The sequence below is a fragment of the Homalodisca vitripennis genome, chromosome 4 (assembly GCF_021130785.1).
Source record: "Homalodisca vitripennis isolate AUS2020 chromosome 4, UT_GWSS_2.1, whole genome shotgun sequence".
Lineage (NCBI taxonomy): Eukaryota > Metazoa > Arthropoda > Insecta > Hemiptera > Cicadellidae > Homalodisca > Homalodisca vitripennis.
The window spans coordinates 118704403-118731211 of record NC_060210.1 but is presented as its reverse complement, the minus strand read 5'-3'; the positions used below and the strand labels follow the sequence as shown (position 1 = coordinate 118731211).

Below are 26809 nucleotides of genomic sequence, written 5' to 3'. Positions count from 1 at the left end.
ATATAACATGTAAGACTCTTTTGTAAAATTGTTTTTAAATATGATTTACCACTCTAAAATGTATATACGAGTTACTTTTTATCATGAACGAATGGTGGTCATTTTGCTTGGTTGACCACCACTATCCTACTACCGTATGTACACATTCTATGGCCATTCGCTCATGAAAGCTAATCTTCAACACAACGAACTGCTCAAAAGCAATTATCTTTTCTTTCTCAAACCACGAGGAACATTTGTCCAAAATCATGTTTCTATGCAAAGAAGACATGGTTTAGGTATTTGTGTGGGTAGTTGAAAAATTCCATTACGTCATTTGCCACTTTTAAAATTTTCGCAAGAAATGAACATTTTGAAAGTCAATAATTTGTTATAATGACTAAAAGATCAAGTCGAAGAGTGACGTAAACATCAAGTAGCAGAAGAATGTCCACGGCGTCCTTGTGGAGGCGGCGGGTGAGAGGAGAGACCGTCCCGTGTACCAGGTTCCGTCAGCGCGCAGTATATCGACACTACAAGCTCAGCATAGCGCACACATCTGTTCCCGCGCCTGTTTATGTGCACTGGGCCGCCTATGCTTGGCACTCTGCCCACTGTGTCAGAGCCATCCTATCCCAGCTTTTTATTCCCTTAATTAATTCCCTGAAGAGCGGCTTTACGGAATTCCAGCCAATTCATAATTGTTGTTTGCCATTACCGGGGACAAGTGGAAGGCGTAATTGGCATCTGACTCTTCCGCGTTGCGGCTCCTCTGCTGTCGTTGTCGCGGTCTCCGGGGAATTTCTGGTCTTGTCCGCCGTCGTAGAAACCTAGTATTAGAAGTGCAGGACGTCTGCTCGACACCCACAGAGCGCTCCACACGGTGGTCTTTGTCTTTGAAATAGGGTAAAATTGTTTTAAAATATGTACGTAGAATAAAACTGTACCTGTTTAAACCCTAAGAATTGTAAACCCTTGTTTTGTTCAATTATGATAGGAAAATGAGAAAACCTCTCATTGCATGTCCTCCTCCTAAAGGGACGATTCCGCTGCTTCCGAAGTGTCAGGATATTCAGGATAAGTAAGGTTGGGGGTAAAAGCTGTCTCCTGTCTATATCCCATGAGGAGAGATAAAGAGCACTGTTTCAGTCTTACACCTTAAGAGAAGGAGGAGCTAGCTTTGTTCCAGCCTTTTCGAATTAAAGGAAAAGATATACTCCGTCATAGATAGACACTTAAGATCCTCTAACAATGTTCCCCACCCACTCTAACAGTCATCCTCCCTAGTAAACTAGACCTATCAACCAACATTTGGATATATGCGGTTAGTAGTGTGCTGTTCCTGGAGATCCACTGGGTCCAGTTTTAAGTGACGATCATTTTTGCTGTACCAACTATAGGTTTTACTGGCAGGTACAAGCCAGCTAAAAGTGAACTGCGTGAGTTCATTGTCACATATTTATTTGTTTTCAATTTTTTATACTTAACCATAAAGTTTTTTGGCACATGAAGATTACGATATATTCGAATCCACCAAAAGTAGTTTTCTATTTTTATTAAATTAATGTCCGAAAGCCTGTTATCCTTTTAAATTGCACGAGTGCTTCGGAGAATGCTAAAACATCTACATTTTATTAAATATTTGTATTCGAACTTGTAATATTGACAACGCTCAAAATAACTAGAGCGCTTCACTTCACATCATACCATTGAATTTCACTCTTCTCAGGTAATTAACAAAGGGTATCGCGTCCGGAAATCACAGAGTTGGATGGTTCGAGGGCACTCGTTATCTGTCGACCCTGAAAAATGGTGACACGGAGCGCACGACCTCAGGCCGGGCGCGTTCCCAAGCTCGACAGAGCAGAACAGTGGACTGCGGGGCAACTGACTGATACGGCGGGTCAACTGATAAGGAGATAACAACGGAGGTCACATGGGTCAGCTCATTCACATTTGCATGATGAAAGTTCAACGTCTTAGATGAGTTCTGTCAACCAAGTGACATTTGCTACCGTCTCAACTACGGCTATCTCCGCCGCCGTGACGTCAGATTTGGACTGCGCCAGCACTCCCGGGCCTACACTCCAGATGTTACGTGGAAGTGATAGCCTACTTTTCCGTACTGAATGTGACTATCTAAACTGTCACTCATACAATGGTAAATTTTGGGGCGTGAAAATCAAACTTCATTTTTGCACGTTTTTCAGTGAGTTTATATACCCATCAAATTTAATGAAATATTAGAGAAAAACTAAAACTTTAAAATCCATTAATAGTAAATTAATGTTGCATAAAAGTGATAAAATAAAGCTATTTTCAAAGAATGTAATTGTAACTTGTCGCATTTTCGTACGTTAAAACAATTTCAAGTATAACAAAATATTGGCTAATAGTTATGAAAAGCTTCTTGAATGATAAAAAGATTTGTTTATGTTCAGAGCAGTAAATTCCTTATGAATAACAATTTCTTCCAAAAAATATCAATAAGCTCAAAAACAATTAATGACCTAAGGACATATCGCCATTCAGGAAAGTGCGTACGGCCGTCGATAAAGTTCTGGGTTGGCATTGCGAGAATATGCATGACGTTGATTAGAATGAGGTTTTTATAAACCAGATTTAGTACAATTTCTCGTACTTGCAAGGTTACCAAATAAGACTCTACTTAAAGTTCATGAGATTCGTATATGATGCAGAAGATGGAAGCTAGTACTGGGTTACAACTACTAGACGATCTCTTGACATCCTTTTGGGAATGCTTCTTAATACTATTTTTGAGTCTATTACAAAAAGACTTTATTTAAGACAAGAAAGCGAGAAAATAAAATCGTGTATGTAAAAGAGTGAACTGTTCTCAAAAATAAGTTTTGTAGCAAAATATCCTAAATTCGAACTGCACGTGCACCAAGAACACATTATTTGTCATGAGAATCCAACAGGAAATTTCTAGTAAAACCACATCTTGATGTGGATACAGTTTGAGTTTGTTCTTTATGATTTAGCATTCACTTAAGTAATAATAACCTCCTTCTTCGAAAATAATGAGAAGATTATGTTTGTGCGTGTGGCGTGGTTTGTGTTCAAGAGCATCATTATAAATTTGAAGACAGATTTTGAATTAATCGCTACAACGTAGTAACAAACCAAGGTACGATTGTATAATGCACTTTACCTGGCTGTTGTCCCTGGATCTTTTTAGCAAATGGATGTCATTGCTGGGCAGTGATGGATCCAACACAAAGATGTTGAAACGTCGAAGATTAATTTTAGAGAGTTAAATCCGGTGTGGATGCTGCCGTAACTCAGAAGCAGACGCTAAAAGGTTTCGAGTCCCCTTCTTCACTGTTCACCAGTTCGGGTCTGTAACACGTCTGAAAGCACCTCTAATCCTACAGAGATGTAATAACCATCTCCGCGGTGGTCCACAGCCGCACTTAGCGTCATTGAACGGTATTACCCAAATATCTTCTCCGGTGGCCACGGTGACAGTTTTGTCGCGATTTGGCAGGTTCAAGCTGTTTACCATAATTGATCCTTTAATACCAATGCGTCGCAATTGCCCGTAAATGTATTTGTCTCCTTAAGCCAATCATCCACTTATCGTAAAATGTTTTTGTGCGCAAAAAACATGACGACATATAGGCTAATCGGTTGGATTTATCTTCCTGTGAAATTACTTGTAATATTTTAGTGGCACAGATACAATTGATATAACCTGTTATACAGTAATCATTGTGATTGCAGTGAAATAAAATTTAAAATTTTTGAGGGTTAATCTACTTTGTGAGCCTCTCTATACTGGCGGCCACATTGATTTTACCTCCACAATAACAATGTTAAACTGCAAACACTTTTAATATCTTAGTTTTAGTTGTAGCATTATGGGAAGATCGTAATTGTGTAAAATGCCGTAGGTTTAGAGACTTCTACGGTAGGTTTTACGGGTGTCGTAAATACAGAGAAGCGTCCTTGCCCAACAAACAACTGGCGCTGGTTGTTCTTGCGTACATGGGAGTATGGTAGAGCGAACATGGACATCCAGCAGGGATAGTTAGTGGAGACTTCAACGGTAGGTTTTAAGGGAGTCGTAAATACAGCATAGCGTCCTTGCTCAACAAACAACTGGCACTGGTTGTTCTGGATGTTCTTGCGTACATGGAGTATGGCAGAGCGAACATGGACATCCAGCAGGGATAGTTAGTGGAGACTTCAACGGTAGGTTTTACGGGAGTCGTAAATACAGCATAGCGTCCTTGCTCAACAAACTACTGGCACTGGTTGTTCTGGATGTTCTTGCGTACATGGGAGTATGGCAGAGCGAACATGGACATCCAGCAGGGATAGTTAGTGGAGACTTCAACGGTAGGTTTTACGGGAGTCGTAAATACAGCGTAGAGTCCTTGCCCAACAAACAACTGGCACTGGTTGTTCTGGATGTTCTTGCGTACATGGGAGTATGGCAGAGCGAACATGGACATCCAGCAGGGATAGTTAGTGCGGAATCTCGGCCACGACCTTTGACCCGAGCGCGTCCCGGCCACCCACGCCGTACTGTGGTTATTTATTGTCATTTAATAGCGTATCTTCGGCGGAATCGATATGAAGGCCATAACTGCAGTATTCCACTCCACTGTCCGCCATCCTCGAGCCAGGCCCTATTGTGTAATGTCGTGATAATAGCGCGAAGGTTCGTGGAGCAGTCCGCTTCTTTACGATACCTTTTTGCCTTCAGCAGCCATACAGAAAAAAGTTAAAAAATGTTATAGCAATAAACTATTATTGATGTTGGAAAACAATTAATGTTGTTTGGTATCTGAATATTTTGGTAAACGGTATTCGTTTTGTACTCAAAAGTCAATGCCCAAAATCTACTTTGGGAACTCATGACAATTGTGTGGGCTTAGACCAATCCTAAGTTTGAATTTCAGTACTTATCCACGTAGCTAACTCTAATTCTGCACAGATTGTTTGAGTGAAAAGTTTAGATAATATTCACTAAAGAAAGTATAATTAAGCGCTATATTTAAAATATACGTACTGTTTTAACATTTGCTGACTACATAATTGAAACCGTCTGAGCCAACTATTGCAACTGTAGTAGTAGTTATCAGATATTGTAAATGTAACTACAGTCATTAATTTATTGTATCCCATTTTTAATCTTTCAAAAACACTTAATAAGACTTATGCAAAAGTATTTAGTCAAAGTAGTCTAAACATAACTTGTAAGTAAGTTATGAGGTAGTACTTATCCAAGACGCCGAACACCGTGAGCGAATGGAGATGTGCGAATTATGTGTAGAATGAATGTGTTGCCCTAAATAGTCTTTTTGATGTAGGGTATTTACTAGTTAATCTGTAATGATTGTTCCAAAAGTTCACTGTAAACTCGTCCAATGAAATTCTTTATACATCAGCTTAAACTTTTGCAGGTAGGCTACTTTTATTATAATACCGTATCTTAATTAAATACAAATGTACTGCTAATTATATGTAATACGAAAAGTTTATTGGTGCAAAATTCCAGGAATAAAAGTACTATGGCTAATATTTGAAATCAAGAAACTGTCGTGTGTTGTTTAATATATAAACCTCTATAATAAAACATTTTATTTCTTTCACGAGTTATTCAGCTACAAACCACTAGCAAAATTTGTAATAGTGGTCTCTTAATCGTAATAGAACCATAAACTCGAATGGATACGTACCATGAACCGTGTAATTTGTTCAAATATATGGTATATAATAAAAATAAGAAGATTAAAAAAATAGAATGTTTTATGTAATGTTCACAAATCCATATTCATTTTAACTAATAGACTACTGATTAAGGGCTATGCTGAATCAAATATGGCACACTAATTACATAATTAGTTTCAAATGGCTATTGACAGTGCGTTATAAAAATGCATTATACATATCATTTAAAAATGTATGTTGATCATTCAGTAGAAAGGTTGCACGAATTCCTACTTCTGATGGAATCTAGATGAAATCTGTTTATGCACAGAGTGTAACGCGCGAAAGTACCGGCAACCACCAGAACGTTACGTAACTCTGAATATTCTCACCCGATTATAAAAATTAACTGCGGCCAGATCTCGTCCCGCGCTGGCGAAAGATCCGTTTAAAACTAAATATTGAGATATTAGCGATATTGGCTGGCAATTTAAAAACACATTTCATTGCCAGGCGGTGCACGTATTTCCACACTCGCGTTAAAACGACGGTTTACTGCGCGAGAGTGTGAAATCGCGGGAGCGCGCGGCGCAAGTGGTACAAGCGCGGGTAATGGCCTGCGTGGGTCGCGGATAGAGACATACAGGTCGTGGTCAGGTGGTTAGCCATCGGTCACACCCTGGTAGTGGTCTCATCGCGGGTGGTGACTTAAAGAAACTAAATATGAGAGAAACGTTGATGTGACGATTTCGTATGTCGGAAATACCTCAGGTGCCACTCGGGAACCTGGACATTAAGATGCAGACTAGTGTATTGTGAACAGTAAAGAATTACACAAATGTCATCAGATCCTGAATCTTCAACATCAAATTTATTCTCCAATAGTCCCAACTCAAGGAGATCAAGACTGTTGTATTAAATAATGAATTGAAACACACGTACGACACAAATAAAAAACCCATAACTACTGATAAGAATCAGTAGTTATAGTCTCAAAAGAACAAATCGTATTTTGTTTATTTTCAACATTTTCACGTTAATTACGACCCACCTTCAGTTTGTGCACTATACAATCGTAAGTCTGAATCTCGTATAACCAATTCAAATATGCTATAGAAATAGAACTTAAAACTAATAAAAATCATTTATAAACAACATGCTACTGAAAAATGTAATTGTAAGAGAAATTAAGAAATATTTTCAAAACCATAGAAGAACTAGTAGTTTACAAACATATTATACGTAAAATGTTAAATTTTTAAAGCAAAAGGAGGGATAGAAAAGAATAAAAATTCTTTAAAACGTAAGAAAAGTGCAAATAATGTAATTGTGAGGAAGAGATCAAGATACTCAGCACTCGAGTAGTACAATGTAAACACGTTTTGTAAGGTTGATGGGAAGACACGGTGATTCATCAGGCCACCGCACCGGCCCCATAGCGCCACTATCGCGTCCATTTGGCGGCTGAGTGCCGAGGATATAGTCATCGATCATGGCGATCCGGATCCGCCGCTCTTTTAGCCGGGAATGTTTTAACCAGTGTGATTTATTTTATCGAGGCCGGCGCGGCGCGCCGAAATTGAACAACTTTTCACCGAAACCCGGGCGAGCGAAGCGAGCGAAGAACAAGTGGAGTGAGCGACAGCAATCCTGTCCTACCTTACCTTACCTACACCTACCGTGGTGAGGAACCGTGCCGCCCGACAATTATATCATTATAAAAGACAAGAGTGCGGTACTATTGCTTTCCCTGCTTTCTACGTAATTTGGCTCTCTTTCTGAAAGTCTGATTTGGTTTAGACAATGCCTTGGTCTCTGCAGGGCTGCTGAGTGAACCTTTCCTTGTACCACACGAGTGTAAGAATTGTTGCATCATAGTCAACTCGTTTTTTTGTTTAAAGTTTGGTTTTGACGATTCAAGGATTGTGAAGGTAACAGGATTTTCCGGACATTTGGCACAGTTCAGTGATACAATACAATCACTGTTTACTTTAACCTAGATTAAACCTTCATTAGATTGTAGTCATGCATGAGTTAAGTAATTCACCTGAGGAAGAAATCAGATGGAAAATCTCGAAACGCAGTGTTACTGATTGTTTTGTATGACTGAAAAATGACAAATTTCCGGAAAATCCGGTTCCCTTCAGTCAACTCGTGTCAGTAATGATGCTTTATCTATTGTTCCTTGTTAATTCTATAAACGTTGCATCAATTTCATTTTCCATCAAGGTGTTTCTTATAATTGTTCAGTTAGTAACTGTATTGATTTGTTGTACTTATTATTTTTGTATTTAGGTAGATAGATTGCCAGTGTATAAGGCATAATCTGTAAATCTTGATCTAAAATCTTGAACGAGAATTTCCTAAACAGGTTCCCATAATTCCTCAACTCTATTTTGTGTTCTATAGATAACGCAATGCACTACATAACCTAGCACGTCTGCCTTCACTGATAATGACCTATGCCATGTTGTAATGACATTTCTTGACCTAATGAATTATCTGTGCGATTGTGTCCGTTGACTAGATAAGCTTGCTTGCTATTTTTCTAACTCTTGCGTGTATTTTACCTTGTTTATATTCCTAGAAAGTTATTTATTTGCCAAGAAAGAAATTATTATACATATACATGTCACTGTTTTGTCTAGAACTATTCGATTATAAAGTTAATCAAATACTGTGAGAACCAGTTATTGAATACAGTCATTTCTCTTATGGTGGAAGACAGTACTGCCTTGTAACGAATTCAAACCAGCAAAATCGCAAGAGTGTATGTACTCACCCTTTTTATCCGAGAACTTGATTCCTTTTTTTAGTTCAGAGATTATATAAAACCTCTTTTATGGAATATGTACAGAAAACTTGAAAATCGTTAATATCAAATTCTTTAGTTTTCGAAACAGAGGAAGATTTGATATTGGTCGATAGTTTCCTATAAGATAATGCACAGTAGCGCCGGGCGGATTCAATGACACGTTAAGCAAGTAAATCCTTTGTGCTGGATCCTGAATCGACACAAAGGACTGGTTTAGACGTCCTTATCACAGTCCGAGCTGTCAGGCCAAGGCTGGGATGCACAGTGGCGCGGGCGGAATCCATAAGACACGTATAACAAGTAAATCCTTGCTGGATCCTGAATCTACACAAAGGACTGGTTTAGACGTCCTTATCACAGTCCGAGCTGTCAGGCCAAGGCTGGGATGCACAGTAGCGCCGGGTGGATTCGTTAAGACACGTCGGCGTCACAAATCACAGCAGTTTTTGTTATTGTAATATGATTTGACCATCAGTGCGGCTGACTTGCAGTTTGCGGTACAATGCCCCAGATTAGGGCTCGCTGCCCTTCCACATTCAGCGTTGATTCCTTCATTCAGCGCTGACAAAGGGTCTAAGTATGTTATCGGTCACACAAAACTCGGTAGCCATTTCTGGGTTTTGTGCTGCCTGCGCTCACTTCTAATTAATCTCAACCGATAGAGTCTTTATCCTGCTGACGTCTGACGTCTCATTTGTCAAGCCTCTACTCGACCCAATCACTGTCAGGACGGTCTCTGCACAGTTTTCGGCGGGAACTTTTCGGTTAATTTGAATATAAATAATCCTGTCAACTCGGAGTGAGCTTTGAGCGCACAGAACCAGTTGTCCATGTTGAAATGTCCAATTTTAAACGAGATATTCAATTTCCACGGTTATTAACTAACACTGAAATTTTAACTAAATTAATTTTATGCTTCGTCATTTCATATGTCTGTAGTTCCACTTATTGATGAAACATAATCCCTTTCAACATTCCAAAATTACACATTAACGATATTAAAGCTTTTCAAAAAAGCTTAACGAATTATTTCGTAAACATATTTTATGATACAAATTATAAAATACCTGACGTAAAACACATTATTGGTGTTTAAATTTCATTTTTTATTTTTATTTTACTAAAATGAAAGAACTATTTACTGATTTAAAAAAATCAATGCTTTGTATGCATACAAATATTATAATAAAAACCAACACAGTTTTGAAGATATAAGGACTACTACGTGCTATATTCCATTGCGGTTGTTGAAGAGTTGAATTGAAGGATATCAAAAATTGTAAAATTTCCCTTATGTAAGTATTAGAGTAGAGGGATTAAACTTCATGAATTGGCTAACAATAGATAAAGGTTCGATACTGTGCAATGAACATATAACAAATACATACTTCAATATCTAAAAAAAGATAAATCTATCTGGATTATACTTGAACTCACCATAGAGTGTCCCAGGTATTCAGCAGCATTGTCTGAGATGTACAGCAGCTTCCCATTCTGAGTCATCATCATCAGGAACCCGCTGAGTGCCTGCAATCATACCATTAGTCACTAGAGTTACCTTACAGAGCGTGTCTACTTCAATTTTTTGACAACAAAAAGCTAAGCTATTCCTCAAAGGAGCTTAGTTTTTTAAAGCAGCTAAGAATACCTAGACCTGGTCCAACGCCGGGCCTTGCCATGACGAAGGCCTAGTGTTAAAACAATTTGATGGACACAGCTATCAGTTTTATACAATTATGAGCTGGATACAAAAAGGTTAATTGAATTAATATTTCGAATGAAGTTACAGACCACTAAACACCTTGCCGTTTGGACGTAGTTGTTGCAGTGGTTTCGAATCACTCTATAGCTCTAATGTCACTGCAGTTCAATACAGAAAAGAACCATTCATATTGTTTACCAGGGTATTTACAAACTCACCGGAAATATCTTGGGGAATTGTTGTTTGGATCAAGGTAAACCGAATATGTAATATATACATGGGTCATAAATTCCTAGTTTCCACATGTCTGTCTGTATGCATATGATTTTAGATCTTAATTTTATTATTTTAGGAACTAGTAAAGATAAAAATTTAAATTTTGTACGATTACTACTTTTGTAGGCTCAAATCAAAGAAAAACTAATACTACATTATTATGTCACATTTCTAGAACTCCAACGGTTGAAGTTTATAACGCTTAATATTACAACAAAAGAAGATTAAGAACATTTGGATTAATAAAAGTTGGTAAATTTTGCTATACACTTTTTGACACACAAAACATGAACATTGCTCAAGAAAAGATTTAGATGTAAGCTTATAACTGTAATGCACTGAAAAGTTTTCATTGCTTGCATGTTAACGATTATTAACTGTGAATGAAAAATGTATATTTCTGGTTCATACATTACATAGAAAATCAAATCTAAATAATAAATACAGAAAGATGGCAAATTAAGCATTTACGATGCTTATATTTCATTTTTTATGCGTTGACATGAAGAAAAAATTCCCAAAATATTATTGAAAAGTTGGTAAATATTCTGTACAAATAAACATGACTTTACCGATTCAATGAAATATAATGTATATGCCATACATACTAAAACATCTATATTGTATATACCGCTACCTTTAAATGAGTGTCTAAAAGTAAGTGTAGCAAAAACAAAAATATCACAGTTACGAGATTTTCTTCCAAATAAACCCCGCTTCTTAAGAGTAATTTCAAAATGCAAAACCACAGACACAGTCGACAGCAAATTACTCGAGCACAGCGAACACAACAAAATGCTGCGAAACGTTACTTCACAAATACCGACCCATCTCCCTCCTGCCATCAATTCGAAAAAACTGAATCCCTTCCATTATTAACGAGCTGATCACTTTAATCGGCCAGTTGTCAGCGATTACGGCCGGGTAAGCGATGTGTGTATTGTCCGTAAACACGGCAATCTCGCTGTCAATCACGTGATTAAAATGCGCGTCCGTCCGTCTGTCCATCCTCTAATTACCCACAAGGAGCATGCGCATTCCGCCGCGCATTGTACACGCGTTACTCGTGTTAATGCCACATTAACGGTGATCGCCGCTAGTTAATGTAGTGATTAACTAATAAGCAGACGGCCCGCCCCGCGCCTCAGGGTATTAGTTTTTATTATTTACTAACAGTAGGGCGGGCTCTCGGCTTGAAGGATGCTGGCTTTGATTATAGTCGAAGGTCGGGACATTTGTCGGCGCTTGACGCGGCGCAGGCAGTTAACAAGTAATAAGCACTTTTCGAGAATGGATTATACTCGCAATTAAATTACTTTGTACGTGACACGTTGAAACATTTTTGCCTTTTACTTATACATTTCACTACTTGTATAGAGTAGTCTTTGCGTCCCATATTTACATTTTACGCATAATTATACCAATATGTTTGTGAACGTGAACGATTTTGCCAAATATTAGTTACAGCTCCTTCTATTGAACTATCGATTACAGATTTAGGCTTTAGGTTTTGAATTACAAAAAAAATATACGTCGGCCCCTCTATGAGGAAAGGTATCTACAAGTTAATCCGGAAATTTGATGCCATACAATAATTTACGGGCTTTGTTCACATTTGATATATCAGAGTTAAGTCGAGGTTCTAAGGTTTTATTTGTCATAATAATGTTTTGGTGCTATATGAACCATCAAACTTGAATGATTGTCATAATTTTAAATCACTTAAAATTCTGACCCTTGCGGGCTTGGTTGGTTACGAGTGCTGCATTTTTATCAGAGAGAACCCATAGCCTCTTCAATTTTAGCGGGTATTATCACTATTACAATGCTAGAGGCAGGGCCGTAGTGGGGTGTGAAAAGGGCCTTATAACCTTTGCGTGAAACTTTATAACGCCCTGTCCACTGACATTAAAGATGGAAATTCAAAACTTGTTTTAAGCATGATTTGAAAACATTATTCCTAAAAAGGCCATATACAACTAAGGATCTCTTCATAGCAACTTAATATTATCAAAATGTGTGATTTTTTAATGTTTTTTTATTCTAACAAGCACTGATTTAAACTATACTGTAGTACTTATTACATATACGTAACTTGTAAATTAGTTTTGAACGAATAAACGCTTTCATTCTTTTGACGATAGTCAAAGCACTATTATTTAAGGGTCTAATAAGATTGCAGCATTTACTGATGGTATCACATTATTACTGCGAATAGTAATAGTGTGGGATAAAGTCCACAACAAACAGAGTACACAATAAAACGGTTGACCACGACATCGGTTTGTTGAGTCTTTGAAAGCAAATTCCCATCTTCCCAAAGTTGACCCTCTCAGGTGTTCTTTAGAGTGGTCCTATCAAAACACAAAAAGGGAGAAGAAGAATACCGGACATCAGGTGAGTATTTGCCAGCCGAGAGTGGCCTTTAGAGGGATTAACATGACAATCAGCTGATAAATAATGCATTGTGTCCGATCAAAGAAGCAGTGACAGGCCAACAACAGTTAAATATGAGCGTCCATACAGATGGTAATGTGCCCAGTATCGCTCACAGCTCGTCCAGCCGTTGGGTGCAAGCTCATACACCCAGTGCGTGGATCATGGGTTTGGTCAAAGAGCAGAAAAAATGTTACGGTGATGTCATCAAAATACTCGTACATATTCGTGGGAACTGGACATTGTAATTGATTTTTGTCACATTTTCTCTAAAATATATGTTTTTACTTATTTTGTACTTATCCAAAGTGTGGAGGTGAAAATGTTGCTATAAATAGCGTCTTTAAAAGCACTTTTAGTTATCACATGAGGAAAGGATGTGTGATATCTACATGAAATGGAGAAAAAATAACATTTTCTGTAATACAAAACTTACTTTATTAATAGATGAAAAATACTTTTTGAGGAATGTAGTTTTTACTTTTAAACTGGTTTAATTTGTGTTACATAAAGATGTCAATGGACTACTAAACTATTTCAGTTATCTATTTAAATTATTTTGTTTATTTCTATTCGAAATAGAATTAAGGAAAATTTTGTTTTTCAATACATGCAATACATACATAATAGCCATATTTACCACAAAACAAATATGAATTAAAGCATATACGTTATTTTCAAATGAACTAACAAATTTCCGATTTAGATATAAGATATAAGAAAGTAAATAAACCACGTACATAAATTTTTCCTGGAGAGAAATTTACTTGTAAGAAATTAAAACAGTGTTTTAATCAGATTAATGGATGGTACTATTATAGAGTACGTTTTAAATGGTTTTTACGAATTTAAACATTTTACTAATGATACGAGGTATTTTATGGGACCACTCGTTTGTTTGGTGTTCTCAAAGGATATATACTGGAACCAATCTTCTTCATTTTGTTAATGTCAAAGCTAATTGTAGTGCCTTTGTAGGATTATTTAACAGTAGATTATGACACAAATTATTGAAGAACCGACTTTGCGTTCGCTAATCTCCGGTATATTGACGTCGACGGTGTCAGCCAGGATTGATAATCCCCCTCACTCCCACCCACAAGTGCCTTGGTACCGGAGGTGTGCCGGAGTTGCGTGCCTAGTTAGCGGGCACCATTACAGAATATGGCCGATAATGGTAGATTCTATAAACCAATTACTAGAAGACGTCTCGGTCTCAGCTCTGCCAGTGGGGACAAAAACCCTGGTAACGAGCACAGAGCGCCTTGCCGCCTGCCTCCTGCTCAGTACTCACTTTCTAACGGTGAAAGTGCGGAAAACGCGCGCGAAAAATACGCGAGAACCGAACGGTTCCCACGACTCTTAAAATGTCGAAGATACTGTATTTGCCTGCGGCATCTTCGATCTGATATGTACTTGGTGAAGGCTTCTGTCGTCGAGCTATAATGATGGGATGGGTAGCAAAAAGTTTACTAGTGCGCTTATTATCTTTGCAGATTCAAGTAATATTGAACTTTTGAAAGCGCTACCAAATTTTGTACCCCTTAATTAAATGTATTTGGTGAATAGTGACCGTCGGATTAGCAAATTTTAAAAAATTCTATATTATTTTGTGTTAAGTATACATAAACCTATGTGAAATACTGAATAAATTAAAAACTCCGAATTATCAAGATATTTTAATTTGATTCCTTTAGAATCATCATGTTGAGGTTATTTATGTCATTTACCCTACAATGATACCTTCATCACTCCAATTTGTACAGGTTTAACAATTTATTGCAAGGGGAACAATTGCCCTAGAAAGAAAACAGGATTTCCCTTACACCCAAAACATTGACCCTGGAGTTTTGGTTCTAGTGAAATCCTACAAATATAATACCAATACTATCTTCTCCTCGACTGCTACTTAAACCTCTCACTTCACCCAGATGTCCCTGAATTACAAAGGTGTCACTGTTCCCAGGAGTCCCCGTTGTGCCACATCGATCCAGTCAGTGTTCTGTTTGACAGGCAGCGTTACCAAACGCAGCGCCCTGAGAGAAAGCGACGTTGTGCAACTGAGATGTGGAGGGTGATAAGAGCAGAAACAGATCTCTAAACTGTGAGGGCTCTGTCAGGTCGAGAGTCTTGACTGAGGACCCTCAGGGGTACCAGAATGTTCCGAGCCGTGGGTCAGATCTCTGGTCCATCCAAGTGATAATTACAGCTCAGACCATTCATTCACACATTGTTTGCTGCTGGAAGAAACTGTAATACCAGAATTTGCTGATCTTTAGATCTGCTCCAGCTATGCACTCATAGCAGGAGTCTTCTACGATATGAGTCGGGCTTTTGATAATATGAACCATCAACCTCTTCAGACACTAGAGGGCTATGATGGTAGAAAAGATTGACTATAATGATTTGGCTACCTCTCTAGGATCCAATGTGTGGAGTTGATGATTTATTTTCGCGAATCAGTTTCTTTCCATAAGGTGGCGTTCCGCAAGGTTCTATCATAGGGCCTCTTTTGTTTCTGTTATATGCACACGATCTTAACCTTAAGGACCATTTGCTGTAATACGATGATGATACATACAGTACGTTGATGTGATAATATAACTGAATCTTCGTTTGTGGTTTGAAAGACACATTCCATGCAATTTTGTTTTATTATTGAACAATAAATATTGGATCTGGTTTTATTTGCTCAACCCAAGAGATGATCACAGCTAAAACCATTCACTTATTGCTAGCAAGAAAGAAGTGGATGTAGACTGAACATAACATTGTTCCACTTAGATTAGGCCACAATAAGTCACCCGCACATTGTTCGTTATCTAGAAGGATCACGGAATGAGAATGATATTAGGAATGTAGCAGTGACAATAACACCACAAGATATTCTCTAATTCTTCATTGCGTATTGTCTGCTAGCCAAATAGCACTAGAGATACACTGCTCAGATCATGTTTATCTTATATTCGTATGACACAGCCGCCCCGGAGACAGGTAAAACGGTCAGAAGTAGTGTTTGGATTTACTTTATTTAAAAGTTCCTATTAAACAATACAAATTTTAAAAAGTCTTTTCAGATATCAATTTAAAGGAAATGGTAATTTTAAACAGTAATTGGTTCAACTATTTGTAGCTCAATAGTGCTTCAGTTTTTTATGATGTTGTAAATAAAAAATGTACCGTTTTTATACTAGAACAATACATTTTATTAAAACATACCACTTATTTTTAATAGTGTATTTATGTTTATCGTAAGGCTACATATCAGATTCACGTTACATTTTTCAAAATTTTTATTGTTTTACCTCTTTACTCGCGGTGGTTAGGTAATTTAACAATTAATTGATGTTTAAAAAAGAAAGCCAAAAAAGAATGAGTGAACAGTATGTAAGAAAACGGTCATTATTTTATAAAAAGGATTTGGAACACTGAAGATAAAATTTTATGATTATGCCTATTTTGTTAGATTTGGCAAACAAAAATCCATGGGTACCAAAAATTCATAGGGTTGGCCCTGACGTCACTAAAAGTGTGAGCCATTTATTTTTGTTTGCGTTGCAGACACTGTAGCAGAAGAAAGTACTTAGCTATAAATATCTTAAACAATAATTAATATAGGGTATAAATCTGTAGTACGTATTTTTCCTTTTGTACAGAAAAAAATTATATTGCAACAGACCATACAATGAAGTACTCCGAACTGACACAAATGCCTATGATAAGCTCGACAGGAGGAAGGACCTAACCTCAAAGTGACATGGTCACTGCTCAGCACAACAGGTTATATAACCGAACCGCTGTATTGGCGGGAGATGCTATAAATCAGCTGACTGCCCGTGGGAACAGTGCTGCCCTGTTTCCCGCCTGTAATCAATGACGTGTACACAAGCAGAAGTCTGTGCTACATGGTCTACATTCCTGTATTCTACTATTTTTACCGTCTGGGTGTAAAGGAAAGTTGTAGGGTGCGGTGGCACTGTCTTTTATGGTGGGTCGTTAAGAGATATGATACCTTAGCCATTACTTTCAATTGCCATTGCCCTTAGTATACTACGAGTGCATAGAGTAGTGACCTTTTCGTAGTGCACTGTGAAATCGTAGTGCGCTATGAAACATATGTAACGTAGTTAATTCAACATGTATTAACAAGTCTCAGCTCGATGGACCAAGACGGTTAAGTTATTAGCAGTTAATTGATTTACTTATTTGGTCACTATGGTATCGAGTCTACTCAGATATCATGATAGCATTCCCAAAATCATGATATTCATTCCCAAAATCATGATATTCATTCCCAAAATCATGAAATTCATTCACAAAATCATTATATTTATTCCCAAAATCATGATATTCAGTATTACTACCCTACTGAGCGCCAAGTATTTCAAAAATCTATTATCGGTCCATTACTTTTCCAAATAACCGTTTTCAATATTGCTCCGAACCATCACCGAGGATACCCCCATTAATGCATATTACAATGAATGTTAATGGCACCCCAAAGAGTGGCTGACCTTTTCAGAATTCTCTGAGACAAAGGTTAAGGTGTAGAGGTCGTACCACTCACACAGACTCGAGCACGTAAGCGCAGTCCCAGATTACAGGGTAAAAGCCATAGAGGTTCGATACCATCTTTGTCTCGTTATCGGCTGAGAAATTGGGCACAATTATAAGAGGTTTAAAAACAATTTGTGGCCAACAGGTGGGGGACGGTGTTCGCACCTCGCTAATAATATAGCCATTAGGTAGTCATACCAGACTATCATTAGGGGCTGCACTTAATATAGAAGCTCTCTCGGCGATGTGCGTTATTAGGGCTCCATCAGCCGGGGAACACATGCGATACAAATTGTCCTTGCGGGAAGGGATGGAAAGCGTACGGGTTACTGCCGGTGAGAAAGGTCGAAGGTCAACCACCGGTTTCGAAGTTACGGCCGTGATTGGGGTATGGCGAAAACTAAATTGTGGCCGTATCTAAAACAGGACCGGAATAGCATACAGCTTTTAAACATACTTAAGGAAACTACGAGAAGATAGTGAATTCTCTTAAACCTAAGGGTGATCCTTTTGGAAGCCGGAAACAAAGTCCTTTTACAGTAAGATTGAAAAGAGGGCAACCAACAAAATAGCATTATCAAATAAATTAGTTGAGTAGCAGTTTAATAACAAGAGCTCACCTTAAAATTATATTCATTGACTCAGAACGCATACTGAACTGATTGTAAAATGCTTTAAGCCCAGCAATAATTTTCTTGATGTTCCAGAGTACTTCTCAATGGAAATCACTTAAGCCTCTGACCATATGTTGTTTATAGATCTGTTATAGCCTTCCAATCGGCTGATTTTCCAATTTGCCCTAGAATCTAGATGATGAAGAAGATATTTCAACTTCCAGCTAAGTGACAAGATGGCACAGAATGATACAAGGAGTTATCTGGAGAGTCAGGAAACAAGACAGTACTGTCCGCTGGCCATGTGGGAGTCTCTGTCAAGCGCGGCTGGAGGTTTATTATTTGCAACATAAACTTTGCACAGGTCAATTCATCATTGGTAATGTTCTCCTGGCAGCGAAAGGCACTGGACTCTCAACCTCCATAGATCAACTGTGAAAGCCGGTGGTCCGCAGCTCCGGGCGTTTATCAAAATTACATAACTTTTATTGATAAGATCGGATATCGATATGGCGGTTAGCGTGGTAACTCACAGTTTGTGTCAAATTATCGACCAATCTCCATATTTTATTGAAGGACTGATCCGAAAATATAGCTTGTTGGTTTTTGATGGCTCTACAAAATCTTTATAATTTTGATTGCTATATTACTGATCTACTTTTGGTTCGTTAATCGTAGCCCATCCCTGCCACTTAAAGAAAAATGTCTACGCTTCATATGGTTAAAGAACCGATTAGTTGAAAATATAGCAATATTTGACCTTGATTTTGTAGACCTATGTTGGCTAAATACATTGGATCTTCAAAAAAGTGAAATAGATCTTCTAGTCTAGAGATCTTCTGTAATCTTTACCGAATTGATTATGTTGACCAGCAACGCAACGAAAAACACCACATATTGTTTAACTGATCAATGTTTTTTAATAACTCCAGGACCAGAACCTCGCGTGGACCGAGACTCGAGGGCCAGATGACCGAGTATCCTCACGTAAGGCACGTAGGCGCGCGCACGTCTAATCTGGTCCACTGATTGTGTGGCCTATGGCCGCCTCCCCCTTAATTGTGAGCAATTTACTTTGCGCGGGAACTAAATAAATTTTGAGCACCGCTCAGCCGCGGCCCGCAGAGGGTATTCATCATTGTTGGAATGTGAAGCCGATGGTTCTTCACAAGCGCTTGTTGTTGACACTTCTGTACACGGATCACGGCACTGCTATAGAAGGTTGGAATTTCCTCAACTACCCACAGACTTTCCTGAACGAAACCAAAATTTGTTTGGTTATGTTTTTTATTTTTTAATATTGTGATACCTTCAGAGAATAAAGACTCGCCTATTAATATCAGAGAGTATTAATTCTTATTGTGGTAAGGGATTGATGATTTTAACCCTAAATGTGGACCAAAATTAATTTCTTTAACAGTGATTACTTATTGAAAACATACATTTTATCCTATTTTGTTCAAAGATTTAGGCCAGTACAGCGTGTCTTAATAAGACAGAAAAGTTATTATTGTTATTTCTCAGGTAACTGTTAATCTAGGATAAAGTTGTGTTTCTTGTTGCAAGAAACGTGAACAGCAACAGTTAGTATTAAGGTGATTTAAAGAACATTGTCTTCAAGGTCGATGTAATACTGTTACAACGAGAGATATAGTGAATAGCGCGTAGTGAAATTTAACACTGGGTTTATAGCCTGTAAGAAGATTTAACTGTATGGCATTGGCCGTTTATAATACTAATTGGAGCTGAGGGGGCACGGAAGCATCGTAATTTCAAAGTACATCTTTCGAGAAGATAGTTTTGAAAAATCTGCGGCGTGCAGCCGGGAAAATAATGGAATATACTGGTTAACGTATCAACCACAACCAGAAACAAAGGTTGACAGTGCCAGAGCCCACAGGCGCGAGCGAGAGCAGGGGACGACCGTAGAAGGGAGGTTTGGGACGCAACTGAGGACAGGTGGAATGCGGGCGTATCCGATATGATAAGATAAGGCCTCTATAAATTGTGAGATCCGCCCCCAAGACGGGGGCGTCGAACAATGCCGGCCCCAGGCGCAGGATAGTCTTACAGTTGTTTCAAAAACAATTTTTAAACAACAATAATGAATGATTGTGCGAGGGTGTGCCTGCCCACGTCGCGAACAAGTGTGCATAATTTAATAAGTGAGTCTATAACGGCGGCGGACAATGAAGTTGTAATTCCTCCCCGTCCACAGACAAATATCGGCGGCCGCCTGGAGCACCAGGCACGTGTGAGTCCTCGGTGGATCCTCCAGCCGCGTCCTCTCACTGGACACAGCCCTCACATGGTCTTCTAGCGGCCACTCTTATCTCTAGCCACATGTGAGTCTTCTATGGATCCTCCAGCCGCGTCCTCTCACTGGACACAGCCCTCACATGGTCTTCTAGTGGGCACTCTTGTCTCCAGCCGCTTGTGAATCTTCTACGGACCCTCCAACCATGAACGTCCACTCTCTGAACATCGTCATATATACATGATATTCTAGCGAGCACTGTTGTCTCCAGTCATATGTTAGTCTTCTGTGGTTTCTCCAACCATGACTACTCTCTGGACATCGTTATATACATGGTTTTCTAGCAGGCACTCTAGTCTCCAGCCACACATGAGTCTTCTATGAACCCTCCAACCATGAGGCCACTCTCAGGAAATTGTCATATATTTGGTCTTCCAGCGGCTACTCCTGTCTCCAAGCACATGTCGTCTTCTTACTGGATACTATTTAATAACTAATGTTGTAGCGACTAATCTTGTCGATTTATTTGTTATAAGTATATATTTTTATTCCGCGAAAGCCTATTTACACGAGATCACTTTGTGCCATAGACGGAAATACATGTTTGTTTTTAATAAACTTTAAATAAAACTGCTTGAAGCTAGATGCTTGTCTTCTAAGCAACCAATGTCAGGTAAGGAAGGAAATAATGATTTAGTACAAATAATGGAACACCTATTGTTAGAAACACAATCTTAACAAATTGTTTATGTAGAATTAAAGAAAATATTTATCCAGTGAATTCATCTAAAGGAGACTCAGGCAACACAAGTACGAGTAGAACTTGGCCGAGTAGCGAGTACCTGACGCTGCTGGCTGTCGGAGCAGGTGCGAAGACGGAGATGAGGCGCGGAGCGGCCGCAGTAGAACGACCGGGTATAATTGCGCCGTGAACAAGTTGCACCAGATACAACGATAGAGGAGGCTGTGTTTATGGGTGTCATAAGTCACCGGTGGGAATCTGATTGAGCTACGATCCTATCTGGTTTCCAAGTCTGCCAGCCCGAAACAATATTTCACGGAGCCGCTCGATACTCTCTGTTCCTCAGCCCAATCTTGTATAGGGACATCATACTTGATTTACTGAAGTGGCAGTGCACCTCAACCCCTGCATCCCTTGTATGCTTCCATCTGTTAAATCTTGTGTAGAGACATCATACTTGATTTACTGAAGTGGCAGTGCACCTCAACCCCTGCATTCCTTATATGCTTCCATCAGTTCCTCAAATCTTGTGTAGGGACATCATACTTGATTTACTGAAGTGGCAGTGCACCTCAACCCCTGCATCCCTTGTATGCTTCCATCAGTTAAATCTTGTGTAGAGACATCATACTTGATTTACTGAAGTGGCAGTGCACCTCAATCCCTGCAACCCTCATATATTTTCAACTGTTCCTCAGTCCAGTCTAATGCAAGGACGTATCATACTTGATTTACTGAAGTGAAGTGTTGATTTCTCAAAAGTACAAAATAACGTTTGTAGTTTTATATTATTACTCAACTTAGGGATTCAGTTGCTTTAGGGTCTAATAATAATTTATATAAATAAATTAAACATATTTCCAAGGCTGTACTTTGATTTTGTAACTCTATAGTCCTAGATTCACAAAGTAAGGATGAGCCAAACTAACGGTTTAAGTCTAAAAATCGTTCTAAAGAAAACTCAGTGATGAGAGTTGATCAGCATAAAGGCAACTAATAGATACAAAGAATTTTAATTTCACCAGGTGGAATTATGGTTAAAGAGCTCTCTCTGATACAACCTGGGGACTAAAGTCTTAAAACTGACTTCCGAACCACCACCAATGACCTGGCAGGCGGACTGCTTGCAAGGACAGGATCGCTGAGGTGGTTACCCATCCAAGCAGCAGCCACGCTCGACGTTGCTTAACTCCTTGATATTTATCAAGGATAACCATGGTACCCGCTAAACTGCGCCATTGGCATACCGTTCTAATTCGCACGATATAGTCCAGGTAGTAGATTAAAGTCCTTCAAAATCGAATACAGTAGATTACTTTTCAAATCAGTTAAGAAGTGAGAAAACAGTTCTTACATATTCACAAGTTAATAGGAGATAACAAAATTAATAGATCGGGAGAAATTTTTCTGTGTCGAAAAAAACAGTTATTTGAATATTATATTTAACAGTAGAATATCACGAATCCTATTCAATTTCAACCGATATCTGTTCGGATTACTTGCTTCCGGATTAGTGTACCTGTACTCTTCACCATACTATTTATTTGCCACGCGCCAGATGTAACTCTGTAACTATAAGACTTCGAAGAAATTATGGAATGTGGAAATTATATTTGAGTTTATAAAAATATGTATACATTTTACAACCTTTCGCAGTACTATATACATTTATTTTTAAAAAAACTGTAAGGTTGGTAACCTTAATCCTTCGGCTAACGCGGCCGTTTCCATGTGTAATCATCTAGATTATCCGGCTCATCCTCACCTAAAATCTTAAAATATTTTCACTTCATTGTGGAGGTCTTAATATCTCCAGCCATGAAATTTCCAAAATAATCTTTAGTTAAATTTGACTGGAAGGTAATTCAATATACAATTTAACTTTTACTTATCTGAAAATCAACAAGACTTTTATTTTTCAACCTTAAGAATCGATACTTAGAATGTTTTATTTCATTAATGCAGAAATGGTCACTATGAAACAGTGCTGGAACCAAAGTCATCGTTGGGGTTGTTTAAAACTCATTTAGAGCTGTACACCTTTTAAAGGAGAGCATACAGAAGTAGATATTGAATAAATCATTGCCATAAAAGTAGCCCAATGTTGAAGTTAAGTTGTAACATAAAAGAAAGAGTTGGCACATCACGAGGTGAAAAGTATGGTGTTTAGTGTACGTGCCATGGAAAGTTTTTATCTCTACAATCTCTAACTTCGATTTAAAAATCTCAAACACCAATGCATATGGTAGTAATATTTCTATTGCCACACATGTGGTCCAGTACGTGATAAGAACAGTTTTTTTATTTATTTCGAAAATTGTTGAACTGTTTTAAACCAAAGTAATTTTTTTAATTTTCCATTGAATACAAACAATTTTGAATACACTAAGCTTCACTGATTTGAAAGACAACTTATACCTCTCTTCCCTCTCATACTACCCAATGGCGTAGTGTAGCAGGTACAACGATTATCGCAAGATAACGAGATCAAGCAGCATCGAGCGTGACTGCTGTTAGGATGGTTACCGCTGAGCGATCCTGTCCTTGCAAGGAGCCCGCCCGCCTGCCCGACCATTGGTGGTGGTTCGGAAGTCACCTTTAAGCTGTTGGTCCCCAGGTTGAGTATTAGAGAGGACTTCTTAACGTGGTAACTTCGCGTGGTAAATAAGACATTTTTACTTTACTTTTTTTTTTATTTTTTATCCCTTTCGCCTTATTGTGGAGTAAACAGACTTTACAGCTTAGTAAAAGTATTACGGAACTTCTGTAGCTCTTCCCTAGACACAATTTGTGTTGCACAGTGCCAGGCATATTTCTTGAAGGCAAATGAGATTATGACAGTGATCAACCATCTCAGATACTCATTATTTTCGCCCACTTATCAATATAAATCAATATGAGGAGTACAGTCCGGGTTCTCCCCAGGTGCGGAACAAGGCTGAGCAAAGTCTCCTTGAATCCTGATTGCCTCCATTAATTATCCCAGACATGATAAAGGCTCGCGGTATACAGCGGTATGGTAATGGACTTGCATATACATGGCGTTGCAACCGCGTACAACAGGGACGGCCTGACCGCCATCTTACCGGACATCGAGCTCCGGGCCGGGGCGTAGCGTGACAGAACTCCAGATAAGTGGCGTAGTTCAGTTTTTTTTATGGATTTTTCAAGATATTTGTTAAATTTATCTTAATTTTCCTATTATAACGATTCATAATTAATTTGAATCAGCAATATATATATTCAGCTCCAATTCTTGTTATTTTTTTAGCCTCATATGTGTATACGAAAAATTAAAAATTTGTATTTCAGGCATTCAGAAATTTTGAGAAGTCCAAGGGATAACAGATGTAATATATTAGTAAAATATTATATACTGTATATATGACATGTTTTTAATAATGCGCGATTTAAAGGAAACTTTTAAATAACATGTAATTTAATGTTTGTAACAAAATTTTACATATGAGAGCTATATTAAATAAAGCACGTCTCCAGGTTAAGTGTTAGAGAGGCCTTCTTAGCCCTAACTTCGCCTGGTAGAATAAGACATCTTAACTTTACTTTACTTTACACCTTCAGTCCATTTATCACATACTTACTGTACATTTATGTATCCTTGTCCAGCCGTTTTTCTATGGGTTAGTTCTTTAACATTTCTTCAGTATTTCTTTAAGTGCGTACAATTCCTCGTGAATTTACCAAACATATTTTTATTAAAAAATATTGTTCCCATCTAAATATATATATATATATATAAATTGTACAAAGCAGTAAATAAAAAATATCCACGTAGTAAAAAACTGTTTAACACAACCGAACAAGGCAATATCTTAAAACATAATCCATGGTTAAGGAACCACCGAGAATAAATTCAGAGCATAAGCATTTTGTTTATGAAAACGACTTGATATTGATATCTGATATGATATATATTGACATGTTTGCACTCTAAAGTTGAATCACAGCTTAAAAATATTATTAATTGAAAGACTCTGTTAAATGTAACAGAATAAACTTTAACAGAAGTATAAACTTAGGTTTATGACATCATAATCATATTTTTGCAGTAAGAAAATTTCCAGATATGTAAATTAAAGTTTTTGATAAAGATATACTTTTAATTGTGCATTTGAGCAAATATTAAGAATGTAGTGCTTGGTCAGCACTGTAATGCAGATATCAAGAAGGCAAAGTTACTATCTAACGTTTGCTATAAATTTGAAGAGTATTATAAAAACCAGTCCTAGTTGTAAAGAGTTAGGCTTCTACGAACTGTATATGTATGTATACGTATTCTTGAAGTTAGCAACTAGGCAAACTCAAAATTGCCGTCGGTGGGAAGCAAATGTATAAATCACTCAAACCAGAAGTGCTCATACACGTGCAAAGCCTAACCTGCGTGCAAGGACGCGGGTAACTCCTAATAATTAATAAAATGTTTTTATTCATTGCAGCGTAATATGACAAGAGAAAACTTAAGTTTGACTCTCTATATCATTAGACATTTTCACTTAACGGATATCTTACCAATCCACTCGATACGTATGTCGTTTTTTTTCTCACAAACTTTGTAGAGATCGATTGGTACCACCAATTGCTGGATAAACAAACACTTGGTTATAGTGTACTAGGTAAATAGAATTTATATTTGAAATTTGTATTTTGTTGAGTAAATTAAAGTAAATATACGTTGCATTTTCAATGTTTAATAAAAAATCTCCCATTAATTTTACAAAAAAAGTAAAGATATATAAATTTCTGGGAAATAGTTAATATATTGGTTGAAGAACTAAACATCGTTGCAGTATAGAATAACCGACAGAAAGTATCGACAGTCTTATCGACCAATTCGATAAAGTAATTTGATTTCGCATGTGTTACTATGGTCACATTATAAAATGTCGTATGACTGTATACAGTTTGATCATACATTTTTTTATTCTGCGATTTTATAGGTGCCATCATAGTTACCCATAAAAACAATGTAAAAATGTTATTCCATACTTAGTTGTAAATTTTATTTTGATCTTTTCACCCCCAAATAAAGATTTCCTTTGGTTCAAAAGAAACATACGATGTAAATTTTGAGTCTAAGATATTTATCTCATGGATGGAGGCAATGACTACCACGTGTTTTTAAGAAGGCTCTATTGAGTCCTTGGTAATACTATAAGTATCCCTGGAGGCTGTCTTAGATAATCTGGCATTGCAGCTACAAAATTAACCGAACACACATTTACTCATATTTTGATTGCAAAGTGGTCAATAGAAATCGAACCGCATCAAGTTTTCTTTTCATTTCCGGTTACCTTATGGTCCTGCCATTCTTATCAACATTTATTGTGTAGTAATTGTAATTAAACCGGCAATTCAATCTGAGGAACTGTATAACATTGTCAAGTCTTCACGTAGAACCATGCTTAATTATTAGTAACAGCTGATCCATATATGAATACTATATTCAATGTAGATCTTGAAAGTCGATATTCATGCAGATTTCTGAACTGTACAAACAGTTTATCTACGGTGACTGTCGACAAAAGGCTAATTATCGCCGAGTAACCAGCACTAGTCCCGAGCCACGGGCTGCAAATTATTCATAATTACAGCTGGAGTTATAATAACGGGTTAAAAATAACCACAATTATTACACGAAAAACCGAATTGCACCGTAAGGCCAACAATGGGCCAAAGGCGCCGCTTTCCCCATAACGTCGCAGTCACGCCGGCGGTGGGTAGCGAGGTG

General features: G+C 37.9%; 1 protein-coding gene across 1 annotated transcript in view; it reads right to left on the bottom strand.

The window, feature by feature from the left end:
- Positions 1–26809, bottom strand: part of LOC124360008 (neuronal PAS domain-containing protein 4A) — a 206882-nt gene that overhangs the window by 59593 nt on the left and 120480 nt on the right. The window contains exon 4 of the mRNA XM_046813234.1: positions 9914–10003. Coding sequence (XP_046669190.1) covers positions 9914–10003 — 90 coding nt within the window. The remainder of the gene's footprint in view (positions 1–9913; positions 10004–26809) is intronic.